The 21,368-nt window shown below is 28.2% G+C and overlaps 1 protein-coding gene across 1 annotated transcript; it reads right to left on the bottom strand.

Moving 5' to 3' along the window:
• Positions 1-10,978: 10,978 nt before the first annotated feature.
• LOC114185637 lies at positions 10,979-12,599 on the bottom strand. Its single transcript, XM_028073490.1, has 5 exons — positions 12,357-12,599; positions 12,148-12,244; positions 11,544-12,010; positions 11,192-11,453; positions 10,979-11,077 (listed from the first exon to the last, which is right to left on the bottom strand). The coding sequence occupies exons 1-5, from the start codon at positions 12,360-12,362 to the stop codon at positions 11,058-11,060; spliced, it is 852 nt and encodes a 283-aa protein (XP_027929291.1). The 5' UTR covers positions 12,363-12,599; the 3' UTR covers positions 10,979-11,057.
• Positions 12,600-21,368: the final 8,769 nt, after the last annotated feature.

Genomic DNA, 21,368 nt, shown 5'->3' with positions numbered 1-21,368 from the left:
CGAAATTTCTCACTTGTAATTTATTGAACATTAAGAGAAAGGCTCATCTAATTGAACGATATGATCATTAGTATTATGTTTCAGAATATGTAAAAAAGATAAATTTGTTTTGTTTTCATCCTCACAAGTAGTTTCCCTTTTATCACTTTCAAAAATGAATCTATTATTTTATTTTTCATCAATATTTATGACAATCTAATCAAAAATTGAGAGTTCCTAAAAAAAGTTTAAAATAAAAAATAAGTTATCACAATTTAATCAAAAATTGAGAGTTCCTAAAGAAAATCTATGAAAATCAAGCAACAATTAGAAGCCGGTTATGAAACAACACATAGTACATTACTTTTACTTCTATATTCATAAAAAATGAACATAAGACTCATGAGATAAAAAATATGCTAACTATTAAACAAATATTCTAAGATCAAGTGAGACCAGAGAATTACCTTTTTTTTTTCTTTAATAATGGAAGATAACAAATGAAACCAAATAAAAAATAATGAATGTGTCCTGTTATGAATTAATGATTGTCCATTAATTTGATACATTTACTCATATGATTGATAGATTGATACTCATATGATTCATTACTCTTTATGTAAATATTTTGTTTCCTTTATGGATTACATGTTGTATCTATAAATAGGACTCTTCCTATCAATAATAATACACAGATGAGTTGCTCCCTATTCTCTATTATCCATTGTTTCTTCTCTTCTCTATTATCTATTATTCTCTCTCTATTATTCGCTTTATTTCATAACACGTTATCAGCACGAAGCTCCAACCAATTGAGGACTAGTGGAAGTTTTTTATCTCTAACGATAATGTTCTGCATGTCTCAATTCAGGCTCTTTCTATTCTTTTCTCAAATTATAATTTTACCTTATATTCTTCCCCTTGTGATAGAATTGTTTGACTTTATCAATTTTCATCTCCATCTCCATCTTATTATTTTTATTATGACGGTGATTATTATTATTATTTTGATGATTATTATTATTAATATTATTATTTTATGTTATAGTTCTAAACACGCGGAACGTTGCAAAATTTGGATTTGTGACCCTTTATATTACAAAAAAGAATTCCTTATATCGGATTTTAAATGTTGAAATACATTTAGATGCAATGGATATTGGGATACCATTAAATAAAGAATTAAAGCATCTAAGCAACTAATTTGCTCATGAGACAAAAATATTGTGAAAAGAGATTTCACAAATATTATGAATCTATTTCATGCCTATGTATGGTTGGCTGGACAAAGCAATAAAGCTTTTGATGAAAAATCATGAAACCTGTCCAAATTGGTTCTGCTCCATTCCCAGAAGTGAATGCAACAACATTTGATTTATATTTTCATGATCGTGATCATGATCTTGATTTTGGACATGGTTATAAAGAAAATTTCAAAGACACATTTTGTCACTAGAAGTGACACAATAATGTGAAAAAAGGAAAAAGAAAAGGAAAATGTGAAAATATTGACAAAAAGATAAAAGTATATATTATTATTACGGTGGTAAAGGCCATTTGAGTTGTACTTATTGTACACCAAAGCATCTTACAAATAATGAGAAGAACATGGAAACACACTTTGCGTATGAAGATGGTGATTCTGATTACGACCATATGGATGCTACTCATCTTGATATTGTTATTTTCTTTGCTAAAGAAAATGGGAGCATTGATCACCTCATTGATTATGCGAGTGTTAAAAAAAAATCTCATATTGATATTTATGTTTATATGAAAAATGAATGTTTGCACTAGTACCAAAAGATATGTGTCTTATTGATAGTGCAACAACTTATACAATTCTCAAGAGTAATAAATTTTTCTCTTGTTTGATAATGTGATACATCGATGTTAGTATTATTTATAGTACTACATATATTTTAAGACTCTAGAAGAGCTATTATACTTCTACCAAGAAGTTGAATAGAAACTTATTAAGTTTCAATGATATTTGTCTAAATGGATATTATATTGAGAAAAACAATAAAAAAATATGAAATATCTTTATATCTCTATGATTGAGTTGAAAAAGAAAGTGTATTGGAGAAATTATCAACATTCTCTTATAGTTTGTACTACAAGTTTATTAGTACAATTGAAATGCATGTCATGGTAAACCAGAAATTTACAAATCAAAATGATTGCCTTGTTTGACATGATCAGTTATTATGATGCGAAAAAAAAAGGTTGAAAAACTCATGTGGACACGTTTGAAGCATGGTAGACCTATTGGTTCCAAACATAAAAGCTCTTGAATGAAAAAGGGAGCTAATATGTAAAATGACCTAATCGAAAAGGTTGAAATCCCAAAAAGATTCATTTGACATAATTAATGGTTCGTTCTAAAAGAACCTCAGGTACCTGAAATGGTTGAAAATGATGAGATCTCAATAAATTATGTCATGAATCATATAATATGGAACCAAAATGAAGTCAACATTGATGAAACTTTTACATATAATATAGCGATGAATGCTATGAATGACAATGAACATCAATAGCCAATGATCATTGAAGATTGTCGACAAAGACATGATTGGCCAAAATGAAAATATGCAAAGAAGCATAATTGCTTGCTAAATGAAAGATTTTTGGACCTATAGTTCTCACACCTGAATGTGTGAAACCCGTTGGGTACATATGGATTTTTGCGCAAAAATCAAATAAAGAATGATAAGATACAAAGCACAATTGGTTGCTCAAGGTTGTTCACAAAACTTTGTATTGATTTGTGAAAAAAACATATTCACTATTATTGGATGCAACAACATTGCAATATTCGATTATCCTAATTGCACAACAAGGTTTGCATTTACATCTAATGGATTATGTTACAACCTATTTGTACGGTTCTTTTGAGAATCATATTTATATGAAAATCCTTGAAGGATTTTATTTGCCTAACAATGCAAATTTTAAAGAGGATTATTCAGTAAAATTGAATAAGTCCCTTTATGGATTGAAACAATCAAGACGTATGTGGTATAATTGTCTTAGTGAGTACTTGTTAAAGGAAGGGTATAAAAATGACTCTATTTCTCCTAGTATTTATATGAAAAAATTTGAAAATGAATTTTCCATAATTATTGTTTATGTAAGTGACATAAACATTGAAACTCCTAATGAGCTTACAAAGGCAATTGATTGCTTAAAGAAAGGATTTGAGATGAAGGATCTTGAAAAGGCAATTTTTTTTTGAGATTACAAATTGAGTATTTAACAAAGATGTTTTCATACATCAAGAGGCTTGTATAATTAAGGTGTGTAAAATGTTCTAAATGGACAAGTCACATTCATTATGCACTCTAATAGTTGTGAGGTCGTTAGATGTTGATAAATGCTCTTCTTAGACCTCTAGAAAATGAAGAGATCTTCTTGGTCCAGAAGCACCATATTTTAGTGTCATAGAAACACTAATGTATCTTGCTAATTATACTCGATATGATATTGCATTTGCTGTAAATTTGTTAAGCAAAATATATTTCTTCAACTACAAGAAGAAAATGATTTGGAGTAAAACATATGTTTCATTACCTTAAGGGTACTATGAATATGAGATTATTTCATCCAAATGATTTAGAATCAGACCTAATGGGTTATGTATATGCATGTTATTTTACATATTCTCACAATGTCAGAATGGTTGATCACAACAAGATGTTTGTTCACATGTGGTAGCATAATGGTTTCATGATGGTATATGAAACAAACCATAGTAGCAACATCGTCTAATCATACAAAATTACGAGAAAAGTTGTGAATATGTTTGGTTAAGGTTTATAATTCAACATGTGCAAGAAACTTGTGACTATCCCCGACAAAGATGGAATCAACAACCATATATGAAGACAACAGTGTATTATTCAATTGGTTCAATTGAAAGGATGATATAGATATCCAAAAATTCATTCATCTGAAAATATGGCAGGTCTATTTGTAAAGTTTTTGCTAAGAAGAACTTTTGAGCAAATGACTCACAAGTTTGAACTCCGTCACCTTAATGATGTAAGTTTATATGAGGGGAAGAAATAGAATATGTGATGAACAATATTGTATTAAAGAATACATAATGTTGTACTCTTTTTCCTTCACTAGGTTTTTTATCCCAACGGGTTTTTCCTAGTAAGGTTTTAATGAGGCACATTCTCTTATATCAATGGACACTTAAGGGGGAGTGTTATAAATTAATGATTGTCCATTGATTTGATACATTTACTCATATGATTGATAGATTGATACTCATATGATTCATTACTCTTTATGTAAATATTTGTATTAACTGATTTGATTTGTTTCCTTTATGGATTACATGTTGTATCTATAAATAAGACTCTTCCTATCAATAATAATACACAAATGAGTTGCTCCCTATTCTCTATTCTCTATTGTTTCTTCTCTTCTCTATTATCTATTATTCTCTCTCTGTTATTCGCTTTATTTCATAACATGTCCAACTGTTTTTTCTTTTAAAAACAAAAAGAAAACAAGTGAAAGTGAGAAAAAACTCAAAAAGAGAATAAAAAAGAAAATAAAATATATCTTAATAAATATTTTTATTCTTTATTATATTTGATTTTATGTTTTATTATTTATTATTATTAAATATTATGCTTTATAAAAAAATAAAATGATACCTAATTTAATAACCATCAATTTTGAATATAAATTACATATAATTTAAAAATTGAAAAAAATTAAAAATTATTAAATTACATATAATATAAAAAAAAGTAAAAAAAGAAAATAGGGGAACATGGCCACCCCTGCCCTTGAAAAGCTCCGCCACTAGTTTTCTTGAAGTCATTACTAAAGATCACTTTATCAAAATTAAAACTACAAAATAAAAAAACAACATATCTAGAAGTATTTCTTTACTGCATAACAATAATTTTATTAATATAAAAAGACAACATCTTCACCATCTAAGCTTCAATGCCTTAATATCATGCCCATCTAGTATTACTTATCCTGCAAAACAGTGTAGTAAGACACACAAGTTACATGAGTAGATCACTAACAGCGTGTTCGTTTGTGGGGATACACTATTAAAAGAGAATGATGAGCGATGATTATGAATGATTTTATGTGTTCGTTTGGGTGTATTTGAATGGAAGGGAAGATACGGATTAGCGGGAGGAGTAGCGGACTATAGTTATGACAAAGGGGGGCCATGGCCTCCCCATTTTTTTTATATTTATATAATTTTAAATATATTTTTAAAAATTAAAATTTATTAATATATTTTAATATTTGATATTCTAAAAAAATTTATACATCTATATTTATATACAAGAATTTTCTTTTTGATGTCTATATTTATTTTTCAATCTTAACTTTTAAATGTTTTTTAAATAAAAATAATTATTTTATTAATATTATCTTTTAAGTGATTATTTTCTTAATTTAACCATTTTTTTATTTTCTATTTTCAAAAATTAATTATTATAAATGAAAATTAAATATTATAAAACTATAAAAATTATTTATATTTAATTTTATAATTATAATAATAACAATAATTATAGTTTTATTTTTTTTATTAGCATAAAAAAACTTAAATACAATGTTTTTACTAGTTTATATAAAAAATTGAAATTACTCTTTTAGTTTTTATTTTCATTCAAAAATATGAAGTTTGTCTTTTGGTGTTTTTTAGTCTCAATATAGTATCGATGTTTGAAAAAAATGATGCAATTTAGTCATTTTTTGTTAAATTTCTTGAATTATATAAATGTTTTTACATAAAAATTGAAGTTGTGAATAAGAATGGTTTGCTTTGTTGGTATAATTGACATAATCATAGTGTCAATTTTGAAAAATCGATTTTAAAAATCGAGACCAAATTGAGACTAAAAAACACTAAAGAACCAACTTGATATTTTTGGTCTAAAAATATAGATCAAAAGAGTAATTCAACCAAAATTTTGGCACCCCCAAAATATTGATCGAAGATCCACCACTGAGCGGGAGAAGTTAAAATCCCATCCTACTTCATCTAATAAGATTTGCAGGTGGATGTTGGTAATTTACGAAGCTAACCTCGCACCCCGTCCCACTTCATCTGATCCTATTCCTCATATATGTGTTGGAGTTGTGGTGCGTGATGAAGAACCCATCGTTGAAGGTGGCCTATGTGGTCCAACATGGGGAGAAAATGAAGTAGCCGTTGGCCAAAATGATGCATGAATAAAGGCCACACATGAATGGAATCAACTCTGTTTTCTTTGTAACCTATTTCACTTTCTCAAAAATATGATAACAAATATTTAACTTTTTGAGCTTTAATATTGAAAATAAAAAAACATTAAATTTGTTATACCAAATATATTATAATTTTTATTTATTTCAATTAATAATTATTTTTAATAATTTTATTCATCATAAAAAATTTCAAAAATAATTACAACTAATCTAAATATCATTTTATATTACTTTTAACACCAAGGACAATTATGTCATTCTACATTTTCATATATTAAATTTAATTTTTTTAGTCACATAAATCAAAATTTTCACAAACTTTCACAAAAATTACTTTCAAATCCACTCCACTATCACCTCCAAATCTATAAAAAAGAACAGTATAAATATCACCTTATAATCAACTCAAATCAATCATCTACCTCTCCCTTCAATCATCATCCACATAAGAACACACCCTAAGAGAAACTACCACAACTTTAGTAAGCCGATTTTAACCTCTCAAATAACAAGTTAAATTTCTAATTTAGTTTATTTTCAATGTGAATGAATTTGCAGTAATTAGTACTTTAGAAGTATGCATTTAAATCAATATGAGCATGTTGAAATTAAGAAAAGAACTTTAATAAAAACCATTTATAACTAAAATCTGTCTTACTGATATAATTACTGATATAATTACCCATCTCTCAGCGTATGGTTTCACAATAAATTAAAGTACCTATAAAAGATTAAATGGACTTAATATAAATAATGCCCAATTTTAATTCACTAAAGTTGTCACTCATTCATTGTTTTAATCAATACACATAAATTTGACCTATAGACCAATAAAGTTTTAGAAGTATTAATTAATAGAAAAATATAAGAATAGAAAAAAGATAATGAGAACTCTTATACATGCTATTAACGTCATTAATATTACTAAAATTTTGGATTTTTGCGTCAGTTTAATGTGTTATTTAGTGGCGGTTAGAATCGTCACTATTTTTTTTTACCATCAATTAATTAATTGTCATAGAATCTAGCGCCACAAAGTAATATAACATCAGTTTACTGTAACCGTCGGAATAACCGCCAGTAAAATGATTAAAGTCAGTTTCAACCGCCTCTAAATCAAATTTTTTAAAAATTAAATAAATACTTAGCGGCACTTATAATCACCAGTAAGCCTAGGAATTTAAAAAATTGGTGGCGGTTGTAATTGCCAGTAAGTTTAGGAATATAAAAAATTTTAGTGGTGGTGGAAACAGTCAAGAAGTTTTAAAGTTTGGTAGCAGTTGTAACCGCCAGGCTAAAAAACTAATCTTTTAGCAAAATATAAATTACAAAGAGCGAAAAAAGAAAAACACTTCCAAAATTCAACAATACTTTTTCAATTGCATTAACTCTCAAATCTTTGCTCTCTGTTTCATGACTGTGGGATGGAGCTACTATCTATCATAGTGAAAAAAAACAAAACCTACTACACCTCTATTTATGAAACTAGATTTTTTCCCCGTTTTTTAAGGAAGACACAACAAACATTTTTATAAGTCAATAATCGTTGTAGACTTTATAACTTCATAGATCCAACAGTTTCATAAATAGGCACAATCTAAAATATTAAAAAAGCATAAAACCAAGAATAAACTCTAATCAACAACTGATTATCACCGAAACACAAAATTTCAAGTTAGAGTTAATAGAATTGAAATTAGGTTTATAACAAGGTGAAACTAAAATTTGCAGTGAGAAGAAAAACAACTACTATAAAGGGGGAAAACATTTACAAAAAGGATTTTCATGAGGAAATGAGTGTAGATGATGGCTCTAACAAAAGAGAAAATGATTTGAACTTTGAGAAAAGATGATGGTTCGTCCGTGGAGAGGATGAGCGGGGAGATGATGGCTCTGCAACATTTTCATTTTGGTTCAGTGAGAAGCTCGTGCACGAGACTTAGTAAGAAAGAAGCATCTCACTTGTGCAAGAAGAGAGTGCGTTGTTGAAGGGAAAGATGGAGCGGGAAGAAAAATAAAGTAAAAGAAGAAGAAGTAAACTTACCGCCAGTTTTAAACTGACCACAAATATTTATGTAAATTTAAATTTTTTTAATAAAGTAAAGTCAGCTTTTATAACCACAAGAAAACTATTGACGCTATTAAATATTTTTGTTATAGTGTAATATTTTTTTTAAATGACCTAATTGATACACTTATCCAAAAGATGGGATACAATTGAAATAAATAGTAAAGTGGGGACAATAAAACAAGTAATTGAGTCTTGTTTTATCTACAATATACAAAAAAACAATCAATTATAAATTATTCTTGAAAAGATTTTACAATTTCATTTTCAACATTTTTATCAAATTATTTCTTTCTATTATTAATGATTTTTTTTAGAATCTTAAGCTCTGTATGCATTTTCAAATTCATCTTTTCTGTATTTTTCAAAAAATGAAAGAAGATCTTTTACCTATTCAATAACTCTATCGATTTACATATCTTTTTATCGTAAATTCTTACCAAGTTAATTGTAAATAAAATGTCATACAAATTATCCATATTTAGCAAAAGTTCAAAATTTTCTTACTTATGAGTAGATGAGAAATCACGAGAAAAAAAAATCAGAACTAATTATTTAATAACCATTTTTTAAAAAATAAAATTATGATTTATTAAAAAAATTATATTTAGTACTAATAAAAATTAACAGTTTAGCCTTTTTGGTACAACTAAATATCCAGGACGTTATAAGCCTTCATGGCTTTCTCGGTTTCGCGACTCTTTCCCTCCTGTATTTTTGTTTCACGTTTATTATGAATTAACAAACTTTACCTTTTAGTTTCTATATTTATCATAATTCAATTCAATTCTTTTTTTAGTTTCTTTTAACCTCTTTAGTTCTTAATATTCAGATTTTATTTAACCTATAAAAATATTGTATAATTTCTTAATATATTCTGTCTCTTTTGTACTTTTCCAGATTTTCTCACTCTACAATAAATGGTTAGAGATATTATAAGAACAAAATATTTAGTTTTTCAGTGGTACTATAGTGTGTAGTTAAAATGAGACAACTTTTTGTGATTAAACCGTTAAATAAAATGGAAGAATGCAAGTGACTACAATGGATAATCAAAAGTTACATAACGATCAGAATAGCAATTATTGAAATTTAGAAAGAGATGAAATGATTAAATAGTGGAACCCAATTTTGAGGTGAACAACATAATTAGAATAAAGGTTACTTTTCATGCATGGCACTTAGAGGTTGGTGGTGGATTTTGGATACACTACCACTCACATGAGTATAGGACGTGGCTATTTATAGGCTTCATTAAGTTATACACATTCTAAAGTTTTCTAAGAAAATCTTTTAAAGTGTTTCATCATGTAAGACCTAAACATTTCTAGAATTTTCTACTTCATTCCCTTCATTCCCTTTAAGCTTTCACATCCTTGCCTTTTAATTCTTATATTTTCTTCAATTTACATATTTTTATTATATTATATCCAGAAATTTGAAATATGTTAAAAATTTAAGTATAAGTTTTAAGTCTCGGTAGGTAGAGATTATAAAAGTGAACATTTTATAGAAAAAAAAACTTATAATTCATTATTTTAAGGTTTTTCGTGATTTCAATCTCGTAAATAAATTAAATTCAAATTTTATTAGTGTTGTATTTTGTCGGTGATTCCTACCTTTTTAGAAGTCTTATATTAATGTTAGAAAATGGATTTTAAATCTAATTTTAGCTTATCAAATTAACTTATAAAATAAGGTTTGCACTCATTTATATATTGTGAATTGATCTCATTTTTAGTCGATGTAGGACATTCAACACACTCCTTTCATGTCGAGTCATATACATATCGTACGTGAGATTAAATATTGATAAGGGATTCGACATAGTGAGTGGAATAGTAAACCCAACAAACAATAATTTTAACAAAATAGATTATAACCCGTGTCTATAATACTGTAAGGTGAGGTTTACACCTATCTATATGTATTATGAATTGACCTTATTTATAACGAAACATCCAACTATTAATCATATTAAAGTTGATAATAACTTTATTATTTCTATTTAATGCGTGACTCTTAATTTATATTTAAATTTTTAATACAAAATTAATTATTTTAAAGGAGTGGTAAAGCAATATGGTGCAATATATATGGTCCATGAGTTAATCTCAAAATACTTCTGGGCATGTATGATCCATTCAATAAATATCAAGTTAATTAATTAATTAACATCTTTGCAAAATTCACTCTCCTTCTCCTAGTCTAATTGCTTGAACCATTTAAGTTCCAATTCCAAAAAAAAACAATTACAATAAACCAACTTTGAAGCTCTTGCACTTCACAATAGAGATGTTTGTTATATGAACATATTCAAAAAATTTAATGTTGGTTACACATGACTACTATACTAATAGCATAAACATGACATTAAACTTTAACTTCAGACAATCATCAAAAGAGATTTACAGGAATAAGTGGTTCCACTGATTGGGAAAACCATCTACATTAATTAGTTGAGTCAACAAGTAATTAATTTATACTCCTAATAATGCAGACACCAAACATTCTCATGTCATGCACATGGGCATTCCATCTGTTTGATCACCATAGCACATTCAGATAATTAATTACTGATTTTGCATCTTTTTTCCTTATGCCTCTTCATCTCTCTATCTTTAGTTAAGTTACATAAAATCTCTAGGAATAATATCTCACAAAATAATCCATCATCAACATGACACATTTTAGAGCATTAACTTCTGATGTAGATTGCCACCAAACACTTCACCACACATGCAATATCCCCTTCACCATATTCTTTTCACAGTTCCAGCACCACAACTGCAAAAGATGGTGAACAAAATATTAGTCATATTAGTCAAAGTGGTGAAGCTAAAGATGAAGCTTGTGATCTTAGAATGAAAATGAACAAATATGTGTGGAGATGTTGCATACATTCAGAATCTGTTGTGATCCAGTTTCCTTTTCTGGCAGATTTATGGTGGCAAGTGTGTTCATGAGGGATGGATAAAGTGGAAGTTGAAATTTGGTTAAGTCCATTTTTTGATGAGGAAGCTATTGAAATAGCTGAGTAAACAGAGGAAGTGGTGGAGCAACTTTCCACATCCCATCTGAAACTGATCTTGGGTGACTCAGTGCACCCTTGATCATCATCTGGAACTGCTTTCAGGTTTCCACGCCTTCTGAACATTAAAACCTGAAAATATTTTGAAGTTGAGAACATCCAATTTCGTCCGAGTAAATAAATTAAATGGAAAGTCATTTTAGAGATTGAAAAATAGTTCACCTTTCTTCCATTGAATTTCCCTCCTTTCTCTGACTTGGCAGAAGCAGAAGCCCATCTAAGAAGCTCTTTCATTCTTGACATTGGTTTTTTCTTGTTTTGATCTTTAGTTTCTGTGGCATCACCACCACATTGGTCTTTTCTTTCAGACAGTGGTGTCTCACTTATGGGCAAAACCTTGTTTCCAACATGGCTACCTGAATCTGCTTTGTTACCACTTCCAACATCTTTGGAGGCCTCTTCTTTCTTCATCTTCATGAAGTACAGAAACTGTTTACTGTTAAAACTTCCTAACCTCTTCAAGTTGAGGGTGCTGTAAAAGAAAGCTTTCGGAATGTCTTTTCTGTATACAAAAGTGAATATCTTAAAGTTCTTGCAACCAAACGTGCCCCATTTGTCTCTTCTTCCTCCTCTTTTCTGCGATCTCTCACGCTTTAGCAGATTCACCTCTTTCCCTTTACCATTTTTCCCTGAAAATGAAACCATTAGCATCAAGATTCCTCATTCATCACACCAAAAATCAGAAAAACAAGTTCATTTTCATTTGACAAATATTAAGCACTACTAATGATTGTAACTTGTAAGAACAAGAAAGAGTTGATCTTACCACTGGAATCTTCCCTTTTGGGAGGGATACTGAAGTTGTTGCTGCTGCTCCTCTTTCTTTCTGGTTCATGTGCACCTTTAAAGAGCCATTGAAGAATCTGATATATATAATATATCACACACCAAAAAAAAGAAGAGGTGTTAGCTTTGATGTGAATAATGCATGGTGTAGATTCCACTATATATATTATGATCACATAACAATCATACCTGCATGCCTAGAGTGGATAGTTTTTGATAAAAAATAAAAAAAATTTGTCTGTGTTTGTGGGTCTGTGTGTGACTGTACCAGTCAAATGAACAGGTTTGCAGATCTATCTGTGCTGTCTGGATGCCAAAGATTCCTGTCTACTCTATGAGTCCTTTGGTGAGATAAGACAAACAAGATTGCAGTGAATCTAAGGATGATGGTGAGACAACCAGGCTGTGAATGGGGAATAGTTGGCTTGTGATTCTTTCTAACATGGGGTTTAATGCTTTATTATATATATATATACAACATCATCAAGTGGCACATTCCTAAGTAAAACCACTTCAAATTTTGATATTAATTAAGAAACAACATGTTTCAGTGCAGCCTCTGCGGCAATGTTCTTGGCCATACGTTTTTGTGTGTCTGTGAGATGTTTGGACCCCATCTTGGAAGTGCCACCAATTGGAGATTTGTTTAATAGGGTAGTTTCTAATGAAGGTGGTGCAGAGTTAGCATGGATTTCTACCAAAATGCAGAACAATTGTTAATGTTGCTTCAAACAAAAAGCTACTTGCAATAGGGTGAGAATAAAAGAATGAAACAAGCAACAACGTTCAATGTCATCATTTGTTTCAACCAAGATTACTTGATGGTCTCAATTATAATTTGTGTACTTGTCCTTTCAGCTATGCACAGGTATCAATATGCCTTTTAAGACCTTCGAATATATATATAAGTAATATTTTTTTTAATGTTATTCTTAGAATATTTTTGTTCTGAGATGATGATATATAGACACTTTAATATATCATCAAGCTTCTGTTCTTTTTTTTGTTCTGTTATTCAATATTAGATTTCTGCGAACCCATCCTCTTCTTTCTGTTTTGTTGAATGATATTTTTGTAGGTTTACCACTTTGGGAATTGAATCAGTAAATAGAAAATGAGACTGACACATCATCTCTTGGGATCTACATTAATATCAAGTATAAAATATGAAAGTGTGTTAAAAGAGAGAAATTATCTGATAATCAATACTCACATGAAACATAATCACATTACTCTTTTAAGTTAGAAAACTAATAACATGCACTGATAAAAGAAATTAACCGCATATCATATGAAAATAGACCCAAACTGCATTAGCTTAAAAGAATGTCTTGTTTTTCTTGTTCCTTGAATCGATGCTCCAATGCAAAGGCAAAAGCAACATTTTTGTGCAAAGTAAATATGATACGACTTTACTTAAAAGTATTTTTTTAAGTTGAAATTGTATTAATGTATAATGGTTTTTTGAAAAATGTTTTTTGACTACTAAAATGTATTTTCAAATAATTTTTTTACTATTAAATTTTGAAAATTTTCTCTTACACGTTTATGTGACATTTTCTAAATAATTTTTCATTTTTTAATGTTGTCAATCATGGTATTCCAAAACCACTTAAAAAATATCATTTTATGTGGTAAGAGAAAGTTGTCAAAATTTAATAATAAAAAAATTATTGCATTTATTTTTTAGGATATTTTAAATTGAAGTTATGTGACCATCAACTTCTATTATGATTAAACTATCATTATATTATTATATCATTCAAACATAATTTCAATTTAAAATATACCGAACTAAGTTGGAATTTGAAATTTTTTACACTAAAGTTATGTAACTTTAACTTATATCCATAATTATTTTTCAAAACTGCTTGTTAATTTTTCAAAAAAATTGATTGGATGCTGAATCATGGAAAGCAATTATATGGTTGAAGGAAATTATGTAACCAATAGAGAAATATGTGTGCAATGAGAGAAAAAAAAAAGGATAAGATGTATGAGTTTTTAAAGGCAAAGGTCCTTGCAAAAGAGGGAGATAAGATGCATAGAAAGAGTAGTTTATATCGAAAGTGGCCAATATTTGGGGGGGCACATGGAAATAGAAGACAGATTTGGATTAAGAAACAAAATTTGGATGCACATGGTGCATGGTGATCCCTTTGAAAATAAAAATGTTGTAAAATGATGTGTATTTGAGAAAAGTTACATAGGTATATTTTTTGTTGTTGATGTTGCAGTTAAGCATGTGGGGGCTTGCAGAAGATATTTAGCCAGCGGTGAATTCCTGTGGGTACAAATTGGGGAACCATCAGTATCACATGGCTGAGCTATGCAACGCACCACACTCTCTCACAAACACCTAGGAACGCCTTTTCATTAGGAAAATCATCATTTTTACAACTAAATTTTTACATTTTTTTAAATAGTATTTTTTTATATTTTAAAAATATTTAAAAAATATCATCTTAAATTATAAAAAAAAAAACTGTTAAAATTTACTTATCAAAATATCCTTTGATTAATATGTTTTAAAAGAATTTAGACGTAATAAAGTTTAAAATATCTTGTAGATTTCATTTTTTTTAATATATTTTCTTTATTCCTTATTCCTTATAATTTTAATATAAAAAAATGACAAAAACTTCAACTATTATTGAGGTATTAAAAAGTAGGTTAGCAACGAAAAAATCAGACTAATTTACGGTTGATTCTTACCCATTTTTCTTTTGCCAGATGAATCTTTCAAGTTTTAAGCTTTTTTTTTTTTAATTTGTAATAATGAATCAAATGATTTATGGATTAAATTAGAAATAAGTCCACTTAAAACGAGATTAATTAAGTCAAATATAAGTAATATAAGCTTTCACTTCTTATTGATGTTTTTTTTATCAGCTCTCACTTCTTATTGATGTTTTTTTTTTTTTTTTTTATCATTTCACTTCTTATTAATGTGTTTGAAAATTGAAGAATAATTTCTTTCATTGTTATTATATGAACTAGAATATACCTAATAAAAAAAGGTTAAATATTTTTTCATTCCTAAATTGTTAGTAAAAATTATATTTCTTCCGTAAATTAGATTAAGTATTTTGCTCCTGGATTCTAAAGATACTTAAAACATCATTCTCAATAAATTGCATATAAAGGTTATATATATTATAGTTCACGTATAACTCCTTAAATACTTTACTCTTTGTTGAAGAAATATTTTACATGAGTTTCATAAAGCATAATACTAAATACTTTATAATTAAATTTGAGATAAAAGCACAAATTTTTACAATAGTTTAGAGATGAAAAAAATATTTAATCTTAAAAAATAATAATTTTAACATCATTATGAAAAATATGAATAACATAAAATGTTTTCTCATTTCCTTTTCGTTATCAAATTTGTGAAGATATTTATTGTCATTATTATTAAAAAAAAGTAGTTTAATTTTAGTCTTTTAAATTTGTGTTATTTTTTCTCCTCTAAATTCAAAATAGATTTTTAAGGTTTTGAATTTCATAAAATGTTAGTTTTAGACCTTGTCCTTAATGGCATAAATGAATTCATTTATGACATCGAGATGAATGAACCATATCAATGTATGTCACATATAATCATTCAATGAATGAAATGAGATTTCTTTTTTAATTTTAAATATCTTTTAGTTTCTTTAATTAATATATATATATATATATATATATATATATATATATATATATATATATATATATATATATATATTGTTCTGAAAATTAAAAAAATATTTTTGTCCATTAATTCAAAAGTGATTATTTTAGTTTTCATATCAAACCTTCTCTTACACATTTTTCCTCTAACTCATTCTTTTCAAATTCTTGTTCGTCCTTGCGATCTCTCCCTTTTTGCTAGTCATATTATCATTTATGGCATTTTTCCTTGATTTTGTTAGGAATTAAGATATGATGACTAGTGATTAGATTATGAAAAATGTAATGTTTGCATTTATTAGAAAAGAGAATGATTTTAGATGGTAAGTTGAACTATAGATTCTGATGAAAAAAAGAGATTTATTTAAATGGAGATTCAGTGTCAATTACTTTTCGACCCTTAAGTTAATAATACATTAAACAAATTAATAGTAAATAGAAAAAGAATATGAATTGGATTGGAACTCTCTATGGTGTATGTATTATTATATAGATTTTTAGAAGTTTTTATAAGGACAAAATATATATGAATTATGATATCAAATTTATTCTTAGGAAGATTTGTTCCAATTGACATTATTCCGTAGATAAATTAAAAAATGATTAGTTATTATCTAATAATAAAACTTTTTTTATAAGATATTGAACTTATATTAAGAGTATCTTTTATACGAGTAAGAACAAGTTCCTTGAATAAAAATTTGAGAAATCTTCTGTACTGTACATTTCTTTATTGAATTCAATCGTTATTCTTTATTAAAACTATTCAAATATATTTTCACATACCTATAGATATAAAAGACTCCACCCATTAGAAATTGAAATATGACTTGGATTATAATAAATGAGCTTGGATAAGCGATATTGTTTTATTGGATAAATAGTTCTATTTGAGTATTGGTTTATAATAAAAATATTTGTTTTCTAATATGAAGATAGAGACGACTCAGTCAGTCAATGGTCAATACGTGTTGACTTATGACAATGGTCAAGTCGAGTCGGTTTAGGACGAATATTAAGTTGAGTTGATTCGAATTAAAAGTCGAACTAAGTCAGTTTGAGATAAAAGTCGAATTGAGTCGGCTCGTATTGAAGGTTGAGTTGATTTAGCTCAAGCTAAAGGTCGTACCAAGACAGTCTGAACCGAAGGTTAAGCTAGATCAGTTTGGTCTGAAGGTTAAGCAGGTACAAGTTTAAGAGACGTGTCTAACAAGGTTGAAGGTTTAGTTGAGTTGACCTGAGCTAAAGGACTAACTGAATCAGTCTATTTCAAATGTTAATATAGGTCGAACGAGCCCATGTCGAGTTGAGTTGGCTCATCCCAAATTGAGCCTAGTCAACCTAGGTCTAGGACGAGTTGAGTTAGTTTGGACCCAAATAAACTCAGTCAACTCTAGTTGAAGGTGAGGTGAGGTGGCCTGATTTAGGTCGACACAAGTTAGCCCATGTCCAAATCGATTCAGATCCAAACCCATACCCAAAACCGATCCCAAGTCAAGTCGAGTCGAGTTAAGTCCAATTGGAAATAAATAATGTCCGGACCCAAAGCAAGTTAAATTGACTTGGACTCATGTATAAGAGACCTAATAACTAGTTTTATTAGATCAATCTCACTATATGTAATCTAATTGACAAAAGTGAATTCAATATATATTTAGTATAATTTAAATTGAATTGAAAAAAAATCAAATCTATTTTATCTAATTAAAAATTGAAGTGTAGATCCATTCTATTTTATTGGAACTAGATTAAATTTTAATTCAGAAGTATTGCTAAGGACATTCAGAAATTCAAAATTATCATTTTGTAATGGAGACTAAAAGTTGAATTTTAGTTTGAGAAGAAAATGTTTTAAGTATAAAATAAATATTTCGATGCTTCGATTTTTTTTTTTAATTTTCATTATTGTTAATTAATATAATTTTACTTGAATTGTTAAATAATACTTCTAACATATATTAAGAGCAAAATAATTTGAAGTTAGCTAAATGAATATATTTTATTGATGGATTTAATATAGTTAACTTCTATAATTGATCAAAATATGAAATAAAAAATTATTTATATACCATGGAGAAATGAAATAGTTTTAATCATATGAGTGGGAGAGAAATGTAAAATAATTAAGTGGAGAATAAATAGAAATATAAACCTCCAAATGAGAGTAAAGACCTAGAAAATGATATTTCAGAATTCAAAGTGGTTTAAAAATAGTGAGACTTAACTATTTTAATATTAAAAGATTTTAGTATAAATAGAAATGTTATAAATGAGTTTCATTATTTTAAAATCCATAATCTCTAGAAACCACATTTCTGAGTTTTTTGATTTCTCTATAAGAGTTCTTCATTGTTGCTCATCTGATTGAAGAATCAAGATCGTAGGATTGATCCTTACGACAAGCTCTTCAATTTGGACCGACTAGTTTCACCGTTTGGGCAAGTTCAGTTTCATCCCTTTTTTTCTTGGTTTTTATTCTGTCTTCTATTGTACGCAAGTCTTCTTTCACTTACATGCACCTTTTTAGTCATTAACATAAGTCATTATTGATCAATGATCATAACAGTAGGTCCTGATCGTTTTTGTGATGTTTCTATGTGTAGATAGAACATCCTGTGTGATTGGAGGTAGTTTGGAGTTCTTAGAGTTGTTTGGGTCTGTTAAGCTGTTTTGTCAGGTAAGGGAAGCTAGTTGCTTTTGGTGTGCATGAGTTTCATAAATTTGATGTTTTGCATTTTGATGATTAATTTTATTTTGAGAATGGAATTGGGCCATTATGATAATTTTGATTGGTGTGTATGATTGGTTTAAATTGAATGATTGATTCATGCTTGAGTGATTTTGTTTGATTTTGTATTAATTGGGAGAATTTATAATATGAATCATTGATCAAATTGATACAAGCTCAAATGTTTCTTAAAATTGTTTTTCAAACGTACTCTAAGAGAGGAGTACCAATTTGAGCAGTGGAATAGGTCCAAATTTCCCCAAAACCATAAAAGTTCATCTGTTTATGGTGCAGTGTTGAGCGGCAATAAGGTGCCGCTGAGCATTAGTTGTGTACTATAAGTCTGGGAGCATTTTAACTCCAGGGTGCTAAGCGGTGCCAAGGTGGTGTTGAGCACCACTTATTGCAAGAAGAATGGCGTTGAGCGCCAATTTCCTCTGCTGATCCTATTTTGCTTTTTCTTCTTTGTGATGGTTCTATTTGGATGAGTTGATTTTGTTTATTGTTTCAATAATTGATAATTGATATGAGAATAATGTTATGAGCATGTGAAATAATGGTATTAAGGAGTTTCAAGGAAAATTCTTTGTGATGGTAATTAGTGTATGCCTTAACATAGGAGATGTCAATAAAGAGGTATCCTAAACTCTAATCACACTTAAATAGAGTAGAATGAGTTATGTGTTGAGAGTTGTAGGAGGTCCTAGTCATTGAGTCGATTTGGTTCTAGACGCAAAGAGAATTTACCTTGTTTGTGGTTAGGTGATATCCCATTAAGGCTAGGCTTTGCAAAGTTTAAGTACCAACATATGTGTAAACCTCCAGGAATTCTATGTCAAGTACATATATACGAATAATTGAGTTTAGTATCAATCGCTTTAGGTTTAATTATGCCTTTGGTCTGTATTTTCTTAGCGAAATCTCAATTTCGTCCCTCTATTTTTTTCATCTCAATTTGGTTCCTGTTTTGGAAAATTGGATCTCAATGTAGTCCTTTCCGTTAGTGGTACAATAACAACGTCAAATGGGGTGCCACGTGTCGTTCTTCAATTTTTTTGAATTATTTATTTATTTTTTAATTTTTTTTTAATTGCCACGTGTCAAGATGTCATCGTGCCACGTGGCAATGACAGAGTGATGTGGTAGTGACAATGACACGTGCCACTTATGTCATTTCCACTTTCTCAATTTGGTCCCTTTATTTTAATTATTGTTTCAATTCAGTCCCAATTTTTGTAAAAATTGAGCAATTTTGTAAATGTACACCAATATTTGTATTAAAATTGATATTTCAAGTAAATATTTTTAACAAAATTAAGTTCATTTAATTAATATTTTACATTGAACTTTATTTAAAATTTTTTAAAGTTGTTAATAAAAAGTAATGTTAATAGAAAAAAAAATCATAAATTAACCAATTCATGTAAAAAAACATATAAATTTAAAATTTATAAACAATTTTAAGTAAAGTTGAATGTGACACACAAATTTAAATAAACTTAGCTATGTTAAAAATATATAATAAAAATATCAATTTGAATAAAAATATCAAATTTAAGAAAAATATTTGTATAACATTTATATAAAAATTAATTTTTGTTTCAATTTGGAGAGGGACGAAATTGCACTATTTTTACAAAAATGAGAACTAAATTGAGATAAAAATTAGAATATAGGGACCAAATTGAGATGGAGAAAATGACACTTGACATAATATTGACACTTGGCATTATCACTGTCACATCACTCTGTCATTGCTACATGGCACGACGACAGCTCGACATATGGCAAATTTTTTATTTTTTAAAAAAAATTAAAAAAATAAATAAATAAATAAAAAATTCAAAAAATTCAAAAAATTGAGGAACTAACATGTGGCACCCCAGCCCCATTAATGTTGTTACTGTACCACTAACGGAAAGGACTACATTGAGATCAAATTTTCCAAAACAAAGACCAAATTGAGATGAAAAAAAAATAGAGAGACTAAATTGAGATTTCGCTACGAAAATAAGGACCAAAGACATAATTAAACCATTGCTTTATGCGCATATCTATTTTATCTATGTTGGTGTGCAATTCACAAAATTTACTTATTTTTATACATTAGCTTACCTTTTTCTGCGCTTTTTGTTATCTTGTGTTTGTTCATCTCTTTCTTTTGCGATGATCACCTATTCAGTAGGAGCCGATGAAATTGCAAGTTTAAAGACACATTTGAAAAATGAAGAACCATCAGTTAGAGTAGTGGAAGATCTTGAGAAATTTTCGCTTTAGTTTGTTTTTTAATAAAACTTGATAGTTTAATTTGAGTGTATAAATATTATTTTTAGTCTTATTTTTTTGTAAAACTATATTAATATACTTTATACACAGTATTGAATATTATGATAAAGTGTTCTATTTATTAATTTTAAACTACTAAAATGATCTAGTAACTAGAAAGAGGAGAGAAAGTGAGCAATTTAAGTAATGGAGAGACAATAAGAGATTGGCTAAAACTTAATAAATTGACAATGTAATCGTAGACACTGACCAAATATTTTATATTTATAAATTCTCTTAATACTTTCCAAAATCTTTAATAAAACTAGAATTGATATTTTAGAAATAAGAAACACATTAAAAGGAATCTAAAACATAAACAATATCAATTGAAATTTAGACTTATTCTATCTTTAGTCACGAATTTGAATTCATTATATACTAATCTTGATTAAATAAATCATTCCCACACAGCCTTATATTTTATTTATTTATTATTCCGTAACGTGGCAAGGCAGCGTTTCAAGGAG

This window comes from Vigna unguiculata, chromosome 5, assembly GCF_004118075.2.
Source record: "Vigna unguiculata cultivar IT97K-499-35 chromosome 5, ASM411807v1, whole genome shotgun sequence".
Lineage (NCBI taxonomy): Eukaryota > Viridiplantae > Streptophyta > Magnoliopsida > Fabales > Fabaceae > Vigna > Vigna unguiculata.
Note: the sequence above shows the minus strand (reverse complement) of the source record. Positions and strands in the feature narration are given on the sequence as shown.

Excerpts from the sequence above, each read along its gene's own strand:
- LOC114185637 (XM_028073490.1), bottom strand. Across the intron at positions 12,011-12,147 it reads CAAAAGGGAAGATTCCAGTG|GGAAAAATGGTAAAGGGAAA; the intron begins GTAAGATCAACT and ends TTTCATTTTCAG. Across the intron at positions 11,454-11,543 it reads GGAAATTCAATGGAAGAAAG|GTTTTAATGTTCAGAAGGCG; the intron begins GTGAACTATTTT and ends AAATATTTTCAG.